The 11,785-nt window shown below is 43.0% G+C and overlaps 1 protein-coding gene across 1 annotated transcript; it reads right to left on the reverse strand.

Moving 5' to 3' along the window:
* Nucleotides 1-301: 301 nt before the first annotated feature.
* LOC124213722 (uncharacterized) lies at nt 302-3,067 on the reverse strand. Its single transcript, XM_046615303.1, has 3 exons — nt 2,774-3,067; nt 2,421-2,706; nt 302-309 (listed from the first exon to the last, which is right to left on the reverse strand). The coding sequence occupies exons 1-3, from the start codon at nt 3,065-3,067 to the stop codon at nt 302-304; spliced, it is 588 nt and encodes a 195-aa protein (XP_046471259.1).
* Nucleotides 3,068-11,785: the final 8,718 nt, after the last annotated feature.

Raw genomic sequence — 11,785 nt, forward strand, 5'->3', positions numbered from 1 at the left:
CCGACTAAGGTCAGGCTTCTGCCTCTGTATTGTAACGTTACGAAGTTGCTCATAATTTCTATTCTTTCTCATGGGGACCCGGCGGTCTAGCGCACGAAAATGACACCTATTTTCACGATTTTTTTTTTGCTATTAAAAATAAAAAAAACGATGTTCTAACTTTTCGAGCTTATTACTACGTTTATTAATCATACACAAAAATTTTTTTTTCCTTTTAAAAACAATATTTATCATAAAAATGCCGCTAAAGATGACCCTCTCGAAAAATCGGATCCGGACCGCGGAGGTGATTTCGAGACTTCTACTCGTCTGAAACAAAAAATTCAAAGACATTCTTAATCAGAAAGAGTGCAGTTATGGTCGGAACTAGAACAAATCAAAAAAATGAAAAATTGACAAAATGGCGGGCGTTGAAAAAAAAAGTTCGTAAAATCGGGTTTTTTTTCACTAGTTTTTTAGTGTAAACAATAGGAAATTATTTAAATAAAATTATGATTCTAGTTCCGACGATAGCCATACATGTTGTGAACAACATATCCAAATTTCAAGTCATTCGGTTGGATAGTTTTTTTATTTTCACCCTCGACGTGCCGAAAAAAGTCATTTCGAGATAAATGAGTTTAAAGTTTGAGATACAGATATTTTCAAAAATTGAGCAAATTTTGAATACTTACAGTTAATCGGCGATTCCGGCACCATAGAGGATCTCTTCGGAACGTTTGTATTCCGAAGGGATTATATTGTATTCGGTTACAAATGAAAAGGTAAAATGCGGAGAAGGGTCGGGACAGCTGCCGCGCTCCGAGTGCTGAACCCGTTAGGAGCGCGCGGACCGCTCTCTACCTGGAATGGGCTGTAGAAGCTATAATATTGGTAATTTCCGCATGAAAATTTCACAGTATATTCTTGAAATACTATACTATCGAAATATCGAAAAAAAAAAATCGATTTTTTGAAATTTCTAGACCACCGGGTCCCCTTATGGTATTCATCGAATTTGTGTAAATCATGGTCCACGGCTTAGAGTTGCAGTAAGCCGCCGTGCGATTGCATGATTTCAGTAATTACCTATTTTTGTGTCTGAGCGACCTGCCGAATAATTATTTGTTTGTATTTATGATTTTTTTGATTATTCGTGAATTACTATTAGCCTGCTTCTGTACTTTCTATCGTATTTTGAGCCCTATTGGCTTTACATTTCATTTCGTACTCTTTTGTAATAGTAGTGTGCTTCATATTTTGTTTCTGTTATTGCTTATTATGTTTTTATTTATTTTTGTGCTTATTGTATCATGTATCGAGTTCCTCGGAGTACAACCGAGCGTAGAATCAGCCCCTATATAATACCGCACCTTTTTATTGCTATTGGCAATTTTATGTTATTTTTGCATGTTATTCATTTCTCTGTACCTTGTTAAATTGAGTTCTGCAAATTATTCTTTTGTACTGCGGTGTATTTAGTATATTTCTTAATTTTGTAAACTCTCCGAAATTCTCACTCTCTCATAATTTTGTATTTTGTATTCTCTCAAAAGTTATGTTCAGGAATTCATTGTTTAATTCCTCAGGTCCGTAATAATTATAAATTATTGATTCTATCTATCTAGTCGATCGTTTGCCGACTTCGTAAATTGTTAATGACTGTCAATTTCTCGTACTGGTTATAATCTATGGTAAATTCGTCGTATTATCTACCGAACTATCGTTACGTTGTTTTCTACCGATTGCAGTGAAGTTCTCTCGTTTCTAATTGACAGAATAATAATTTTCGTAGCGCCATTTGCATCTTGGGTAAGATCACGTCGCCCAGTGACGTGTAGTTTCAAGTAAATTCTTGCATTATATCGCATCTCCCGACCTACGTTCATTTTTCTCTGTTAACTGCCGTCTCTCGTTTTGAAGCTACTGTTTACTGCTATTCTACCGAAATTACTGTGAACAACGCTTGTTTATTTTATTAACTACCGCTGTCGATACCCTTTAATTGGCCTGTCTCAACCATGTGACGATCAAGTTTGACTCGCAAACTAAAACTTGTGCTGAACAGTCAAGATCGGAGATATAAAAACCTCAGCGATCGAATCGTTCAATCTATCAACGAACACTACCAATAGATTCTGCATTTTGTTTTCAATTCTATGATTACTCGAGGTCTGCCCAACTAAGGTTCTCGATGGGTAAACCGAAAGTTTATTTTTTTAGGATTTGAATCGGGACTCAAGGGTCTTTCATGACTTTGACTCTTCTGGTGTACCGAACACTTCACAAAAGGATAAGGCTCGTTCAGCATGTTCAGAATACAGCTGACAAGTGTATGTTGTAAGCGAGAAGTAAGTCCGTAACTGTCGAAAGTAAGAGTCTTGGAAAAAAGTTGACCGATCGTTATGGTACCTATCGAAAAAAAGCGTTTCGAAACTCACCGGTGTGGATCCGGATGTGTCCTTTGAGTCGACCGTTGTTACTGAATGCGACGTTGCAGTGGGGGCAAGGAAACTTCTTCGGCCTTAGTTTCTTGCTCTGTTTAACAAGAGTCTCGTGATGTTGTAGCGCCCTCGCTGCCTCTTCGATAGCTAAATGTCTTTGATACTCCAACCGCTTGCATGCCGCGATATGTTCCTGCCAAGCGATGAGTTTCTGGTGGTCAAGGCAGGGTCCATTGCCACTGGGAAACGGTAAGGATCCCGAAGGGGTAATCGGCCGGATGTGCTGGATCGAGAGCCGAGCACGATGCTGACGGGTGATCGTGGATGAAATAACTGTTTGGCAACTATACGATTTCACTGCTGGCTTCAACGGAACTATCGGTTGTCGATGTGCTTGGGATCGCCCGATCGACGAGGCTCGACAGCTTCGTAAGATTGTCGTTCTCTCGACCTTGGGAACCATTGCTCTCGTCGGTGGCACTGGAACTTCTCCCGGAAACGGAAACGGAACTTGACGGCGAGGGGAGAACTTGATTACCATTTATCAGATCGCACTTGACGTTCACTTGGATCGGCGACGTCTCGGTTTTACACTCTACGTCCCACGGACGGAAGATGTGGTCTACTTTTGGGTTTCCATCCATCTTGCTGCCTCTCGACAAGAATCGCACCGATTCAATGTTTCGCCAACTATCGCGCTCTTCCAAACTCTCGGTGATACCGAAGAGCCGATTCTGTCCAACTGGATTTGACAGGAGTCACTTGTTCACTAACTACTTGTCTTTTCCAAACTTTCATCGATACTGAGGACTCGATTCTATGCAGGGAAGATATAAACCCCAAGGTTCGGAGGCGTCTAGTCCGCTGCTATTTTCTGGGGGATTGACGCCGCCCTCCGAGGACACACTTCTGTCGAAGCGCTTCTATTCCAGAGGGTACAAGGTGGGGTTTCCAAGGGCTTGAGGAGGCGCTCGTGGAGGCCTGCCGTAGGCGCTACGATATTCCTCGTGTCCTTTGTCCACTATTAATTCACCCCTCTGCGGAAGGCCGGGTAACCGGCTACGCCAAATACCCTGCGATACAGACTTACTGCCAGGGGTGCTTTACGACACCCTCCTTGGTGTTTCGAACGATACAACTGTGATCGGGATTTTTCAGACCCCCCTCACGTACGGATGCATAGATTTGGTTGAACTGATGCCCACCACTTGACATCTGCAGGGGCTATATTAATTGAATTCACTTTTTGCGGTCACCCTGCGAAACGGATATATATATATGTATGGACGTGTTACTCGTTTCTTTTTTCCATATTCGTTCACATCGATTCGTAAAATTTCTACAAAAAAATTCACGTTCTGGAATTGAGACGCGTTAGATCACGACTAAGGTACAGAATGAGATTTTTGTATAATTTTCGGCAGTATGAAATATTTGTTACATAACCATGTGTATAACCATGTGAACTTCTCGACAATATATGACCGATTGACCTGTTCATTTTCCTTTTGACGTGAGTTTATTCTTTATTTCGTTATTTTCTTGAATTCTGTAATTACTGTTAGCTGCCTTGAATACCGCCACTCTACCGGGTTGTACGTGAGCATACCTGAGCCTAGCCAGCCGTACAACGGGTTCTCTATTTATTCTTCTTGTACAGTTTTGTGTTATTTTTATTGATTCGTATTATTGCTTGAAAATCGACGCTAACGCGTCTGGCTCCCAACATAATTGATTTTGTTATAGTTTGATATTTTGAATAAGTGGAGAATCGCGCCAGAGTGTCAACGGTAAGTCCTCATCCGAGGGTAACAGAATTAAGCGTTACAAATTGGCGCCCAACGTGGGGCCACAAAAGGCCAGTTACAGAAAAATTCCAGTTAATAATTCAGTTAAAAACTTGAGAGAGAGAGAGAAAGAAATAAATTATTATTAACAAAAGAAACCTCTTCCCGCTTTTACTCAGTCAGTTTCTAACACAAAGATTCAAGTAGTACTTTAAAAACAGTTGATATTGAATGACCAATCGACCCAAAATACTTAAATATGCAGCGGACTGAACATCCCGGATTACAGATATTATTACGACGACGGAATAATCCCTCGCGAGTATTACTTCTAGCCGACGCGTCGCATTGTTCGCGGAGAGCAGCGCGCGGCCCATAACAATTTTTTCTATCGCCCGCCATAGTTGTTGACAACTCCCGAGTGAGACCGTATTTCTTGCTCGTGACCGCTTTTTGACACTCAGGATCAGCCGTGTGTATGTCGCTCGCTCAACCGTGTTCGCTACAAGCAGTATTGTGAATCGCAAACAATAATACATGCCTTCGTTGTTGTCTGTAAAGGACTCGTGGATATATTTATTAACTGCAGCGGAATTACGTTACGAACTAAGACAGCGTGCATTATCGGCAGAAGGAACTTTACCGACCTTACGAGATCGTTTAATCCGATTCTACCGAATTTCTCGCGGAGAAATGACCGATCCCGCTACTCCCGATAAAACGACGCTTGATGCCGAAGCCGGCACATCGTCTTTACGAATACCGACGGACGAAAGACAAAGCCCACAATCGACGCATGAAATCGGAATAAGCACGGAAAATAATCTGTCGTTAAATAATACTTCTCCCGGTAATACGCATGATTTATCGTCAAACCAAAACAGCGCTGCGGCTATCGATATCAGAGGCGGTGCTGCCAGAAAGCGAGTAAAAAGTACCCCTACCACAGATTCCGCGCATGATTTCACACAACGTCAGCGGTGTACGTCGGTGTGTCGGGATGGCGACGGAAGCCGAACGATGCCGAGTCAGCTGACAAATCGAGGGGAAATGTTCCCCTACCAAGCAATGAAGAGAGCGCACACACACAACACAGCTGTGTGACGTTGTGTGTGTGCGCTCTCTTCATTGCTTGGTAGGGGATGGCGACGGAAGCCGAACGATGCCGAGTCAGCTGACAAATCGAGGGGAAATGTTCCCCCACCAAGCAATGAAGAGAGCGCACACACACAACGTCACACAGCTGTCACACATTTCCCCTCGATTTGTCAGCTGACTCGGCATCGTTCGGCTTCCGTCGCCATCCCGACACACCGACGTGCACCGTTGACGTTTTGTGAGATGGGCACAAGCTGCTAGGGAAGGGGTACTTTTTACTCGCTTTCTGGCAGCACTGATCAAAGGTCCTCTGGAACACCGGACGCATATTGTAAACACTGCGCGAGAACACCTCCCGATACCGCCTAGCTTTACCCCGCGTCGCGAAGCTACCCCGTTCCATCATAACACGCCACGACAACCTTTCGACTCATTCCCGACAGCTCAACCGCCGCGTTTTAATAACAACACCCTGTCATGCAAATATTGCGCAACGATTATATATGTATTTATATGTTTATTCAAACAGAGAAATTGAATGGTAATTGATAACAACAAATGGTAAAAGGAAGCGTTAACGTTATATTATATTAAATTAGACGTGCGTTACGCCTGGAAGCTGTATTGAGACTGCTCACACAGCCTCTCGCCGGGCTCGGCGACAGTGCAAATGACGTGCATAATCGCGTAATTTGAGCACTGCTGCCGATAAGAAAGCCAAGCGCATAAGGCGGGCCACGCTGCATGATAAATTTTGCACTCATCTAAATGATCCCCGGCATGTTCCTACGAGAGGATATAAACTGTTACATTTCATTAGAAATGTTCCAGCTCCATCACATCCCCCGACGAAGACAAAGGCGCGTCTCTGCGGCTTCTGATTTCTCGTAGGATTCTTTCGTTACGTTTAGCTTGTGTCTCAATCCTGCGTTTTAATTCCCTTCGTTCTACTACTTCCAAAGCAGCGGGATTCCTTTGGCAACAATATCCGGCGAACGCCGAAATATAGGTGGGTATATTAAATTTCCACAGCAAGAGTAGAATAGACAAGACGGATATCGTTCCAGAAACGGCAGCTATTGATGGGATCCCTATACCTTTGAAGTTAGCCCATGTATTATTTACCTGAAGGGTCGCTTCGTTATTCGCGAGGACACTCTCAAGGTCTAAAATGGCTTGTCCTTGATCCTTGAGGGTATCCAAGTTAATCACGTGATGCAATACAATTTCCCGGCCTGTTACAAATTTGTTTAGCGGGGAAATGGTATCTGCATGTATTTCTGTTAATTGAGAAGTCATATGTTCTACGATTAATTTGACTCGCGTTTTCAAAGTTTGGAGTTCGCAGCTCTGATTCGTGGTTATCAGGGATGGCTTGGTGATTTGAATAATAAAAGTCTGCATTGAAGCGCATGTTATGGTTACCTCAATTGGCTTCGAAGGTAAGATTATTTGCGATCCCTGCGTTCTTATGTAAGCAATATCTGTGACTAGAAAACGACTCAGAGTGCATCCTCGTGGTATGGGATCAGTTATTTTCTCACAAAGTTCAATAGTATCGTTGCGATGTCCCACATCGCGGTAATCACCAATGAAATAATCGGTTATCTGTTTCAGTTGAGAAAACGTGACTTCTCTTATAAAATTCTTACGTACTAATTTCAAAGCATATGTTGGGTTAAGCGTTACATAAGTGTGATTTATTCTTACGGGTACCGGGGTATTCTGAATTATTACCCAAGGTTCCTTTTCTAAGTAAGGCACTGTGATAAGTTTGCCTTTATGTGTGGTTATAGTTAAATCACTTATTTTAATAAACTTCTCGTAATTGTCCTCCTTAATAGGTATTAGTGTCTTTTTGTTATTGGCGTCGAAAGCTTGAAGAGCTGTCATAAGCTCCTTTGGAGTAAAAAGGGTGTTATCGATGATACCATGCCTTCCTAATTGCACGGCAGTCATTACCAGGTCGATTAGTCGTTGCAGTTCCTTAATTTCAAATAAACTTAGAGTTATAGCTTCCATGTATTCCTGATAAGCAAGCGTTTCGTTACCTTTTATTTTTAATGATTCTAATTGTCCCCATACAGTTTCCAAAGAGTGTTTAAGTTTGAGCTGATTTGTATTCAAGATATTAATTTGGACTTGATTTATGTGCAAGGACTTGGTTACAACAAGATTTAGAGTGTCCGTTACATTTTTTAGTGAGGCTAGATTCCCATTAATTATTTCCAAATCATTCGCGTCAGCAATTCCGTAGATTGATTTTTGGATTGTTCCTAAAAAGTTAAACATTCCTCTTTTCGGTCTGATGTTTGGCGTGAGATAAGATTTCCTTAGGGGATACATTTCATTTGCCAGGCCCGTCAGAAGGACATGTTTTCCAAATACCGCCTCAGCTTCGCGCGAGGCTTCGTAAGTAACGTCGCTCGACGCGAGCGCTTTCGGAGTACTTGTTTTGGTTCCGTGGGATTGAGATTCCCTTAATTTAGAGGGGCGGCGCGTCATTTGAAGAATAGGCGCACCCAAGTCTAAAATGACTTCCAAATTATTCTTGTGTGACGAGGCACGGGCAAATTCTAAATCTAAAGCGTCCAGGGCGGACTGGGCGAGGGATCGCTGACCAGGGTTCCAATGGTCCAGATAGGTATCCCGTATCGTCCGGAGGCCTCCGAGTTTGTCGTGAATGTCGAGTAATGGTTTGGTGAACCCACTTGCGTCAATGGATTGGAATATCTTCCATCTTTCCTGGTACATGTATACTTTGCCCACTTCCTCCTGGAGTAGAGTCCCATTGATAACTGAGACATCGAAGTAGGCTAGGGACAGACTGCTACACCTATAACAAAAGAAACTAAGACTCTATTCCGTGGAGATCCAATCGTTACCCTGAACCCGATTTAGTTTAATTCTAGGGATTGGATCGTTTTCCCTTGGTCCGGTGTCGTACTCGTAGTACGGTTTGGTATTATTCAGATGGGTCTTCCAATAAGACGCTGTGGAATCATCCGCGGTTTTCTTGTAAGTGATATTTCCTTTTTGTTCGTTGATCTCGACGACGACGAATGGTCCATTCCAAATCCTTTCCAAGGCGTTCTGTCGCATATGGTTCTTGATCATTACTTTATCTCCCACTTGATATAAAGAAGTTTGTCGTCGTGTTCCTTGGTCCACTTGTTTTTGGTTTTTCTCTCTGGATTTGGTAAGCCAGACCAGAGCTTTCTCGAACCGTTCCTCCCATTTTCGTATCCACAACATTTTCTTACTAATCACGGTTTCCAATCGGTTTTCGCGGAAACCGTCAGGATTGTTGGCTTCGTGACAGAACATGAGGTTGTGAGGCGTTTCACCTGTTGATTGATGAACGGAAGTGTTATAGGCACGTGCCATTTCTATTAAAACCTTGTCCGAAGTGTGTATTCTCTCTTTGCAGGCAGTTCGAATATAGTCTTTCAAGACACTATGCATTCGTTCTATAGAGCCGTTCGACTGCGGGTGATATGCAGTTGTGGTGATATGTTTGATATTATAGTGTTCGAGAAAGGAATCGGTCAGCTCGTTACAAAACTCCTTTCCCATGTCCGTCAGGATCACTTTGGGGCACCCGAAGTTACCTATCCAGTACTCTGATAGAGCCTTGATAACTTCTGTCGCGGTTTTGTTCGTAAGTGGGGCACATTTAATGAATTTAGTTATTGAATCCTGCATCGTAAGGATATATCGGTGTTTATTCCAAGATTCGACCAGAGGTCCGACGATATCTATTGAAATTTGATCGTTAGGTTTTTCAGCAAAGGTTTCGAAAAGAATGGCGGGTGATTTCATTTGTATCCTTTCCTTTTTATACATCTGACACGTGGGGCATGCCTGGATAAAGGAATTGATATCATTCTCCATACGTGACCATACGGCCGTTTCTTTTACTCGGTCAATTGTTTTTGCTAGGCCAAAGTGTCCATTGATGTCGTTGTGAGCGCTGGCCATGATTTCTTTTTGTTGCTGTTTGTTAGGCACATCCTTTCCTGTCAAGCAAAATGATATGTCTGCACCTGAGTCCTGACGTATCCTCTTGAGATCTTCAATGATTGAATTGGTTTCTTCTTTGGTGGTTTTCTTAGGGTCAATCCAGAAGTATATCTTTTCGTACCTTTTCGGATGAATGTAGTTTCTGAGTTTCTTACGTCTATCAGTCTGATTCTTTGGTATAATCAGGGTGTTGTCAGAGGCATCCTTTTCTTCTAGGGTAATCTTCACCCATTTACCGTCCTCCCCTTTTCGATTTCGGTTGGGAACGAGTTTGATGTGAGATTTTGTTCTGCCTGTTGTGAGTGACAATCTCTCGATGTCAATGTGGCGTGCGGCAATATGGTGGACCCGCTTGGGATTCCTATCAATGGGTGTGATTTCGTATAGTCCCTTTTCCAATTCGGTGAGTTTTCCGAAGATCTCTTCCTTTGTGCGAAAGACTCTAGATAACTCATCCGCTACTACGTTACTTTTTCCCGAAACATGTTCTATCAGGAATGAGTATTCCTCCAATCTTAGTCTCCACCGCAGCAGGCGTTGACTGGGGTCTACGCAATTTTTCAGCCATACTAGTGCACGATGATCGGTGCGGATGATGAAGGGTTTATCTGGTGTATTCAGCAAATATACTCTTAGTCTCTTGACGGCCCATACAACAGCAAGCATCTCCTTCTCCGTCGTGCTGTAATTCCTTTCCGCATCATTCAGGGTTCGAGATAAGAAATATATGGGGTGGCCGTCTTGAGATAGTACCGCTCCAATTCCATCGTTTGACGCGTCGGTGGTTACGACGTATTGTTTAGCTGGGTCTGATCTCACAAGTATCGGTGGTGTGACCAACTTTTCTTTCAGGGTTTCGAAGGCCTCTTGGCAGGCTGCTGACCAATCCCATGGGGTGTCCTTTCTTGTTAACCTTGTTAATGGTTTCGCTAACATTGAATAGTTTTGTATGAACTTTCGGTAATACCCCGTCAAACCAAGGAAGGATCGAATCGTCTTAACGTTGACTGGAACGGGTAATTGTTGTATCGCTCTGGTCTTTTCCGGGTCTGGTTTGCTTCCTTCGTCAGTGATGACATATCCGAGGTATCTCACTTCAGTTTTCATGAAGGCGCACTTCTCTGGCTGGAGTTTCAAGTTATATTGTCTTAAACGCTGAAATACGGTTCTTACATTTCGATGGTGTTCTTCCTCCGTTTCACCAAAAATTATTACGTCATCAATGTAGACGCAACAGATCTTCTGATTCAATCCTCTCAGCGCATCGTTCATCATGCGTTGGAAGGTCGCAGGAGCGTTCTGTAATCCGAAAGGCATTCGTTGGTATTCGAAATGCCCGTCGGGGGTTGAGAAGGCAGTATATTTCTTGGAGTCAGTAGCCATGTTGATCTGGTGGAAACCTGCGGCCATGTCGACAGTAGTAAAGAACTTGGCCCTTCCCATGTGATCGAGTAAATCCTCGATTATTGGTATCGGATAAGAATCCTGAACGGTAAGTTCATTAATCTTCCTGAAATCGATCACAATTCTATACTTGGGCTTTCCGTCGGGGCCCGGTTTTTTGGGTACAACCCAAACTGGCGAGTTGTATGGCGACTCGGATTCCGTTATTATTCCTTGTTTCAACATTTTCTCTACTCCCTCTTTTACAACCTGCTGGTGCAGCTGTGGAGCACGGAAACTTTTCACATTTACAATGCGTTGGGGGTCTGACAACTCGATGCGATGTTCAGTCATTGAAGTTCCATTGACCATGTCTTCCTCCTGTAAGGCAAAGATATCGCTGAAATCCTGAAGAATACTCCAAATTTCTTTCTGGTACTCCTCCGTTAGGTGTTCCAAGTCGACAGTATGTTGGAGCGCTTGCTCTCTTTCATCACGTGGTTGTTGACATACTCTTTACTCGGTGGACTTGGACGTTCTCCAGTCCGAGCTCGATATCTTCGTCTTCAGCGGTGGTGATGATTCCATAAGCCGTACCATGATCGTTCGTGTGTACAATCTGCACCGGGATATTTTCCATAGGCATTCCGTCTTTATAGACCATGCGTAACATGAGATCGAGATTCTTTTCGTCGGTATCGATGGCAATTTTGTTCACCGAATTTGGTTTAAATCGAATTTTTCGGTCGCTACTAAGGTGGTGTATCTTATTCTTCAGGGTGAGCGTCGAGGCATTCAACTGGAAATCTCGCCTCCTCATAAACGGGTTTCCCATGATTCCATCTTCTTCGTCAGGCAGATAATCGTCTGGTATAATGACGAATTCGTCCTTTAGCCCCATGTGAGTTAGTACAGCAATTTCATTCGCGGAATTTAGCGCTTTGCCAGTCTTGAAGGAAATTTTGCGTTTGATAATTGGACAAATTTGTTTATCCGATGGATAAATAACCTTCCGTTTTATGAGGTTTATTGATGTACCTGTATCGACCATAAGGGCTACTCCTTGCTTTG

Source organism: Neodiprion pinetum, chromosome 3 (assembly GCF_021155775.2).
Source record: "Neodiprion pinetum isolate iyNeoPine1 chromosome 3, iyNeoPine1.2, whole genome shotgun sequence".
NCBI lineage: Eukaryota > Metazoa > Arthropoda > Insecta > Hymenoptera > Diprionidae > Neodiprion > Neodiprion pinetum.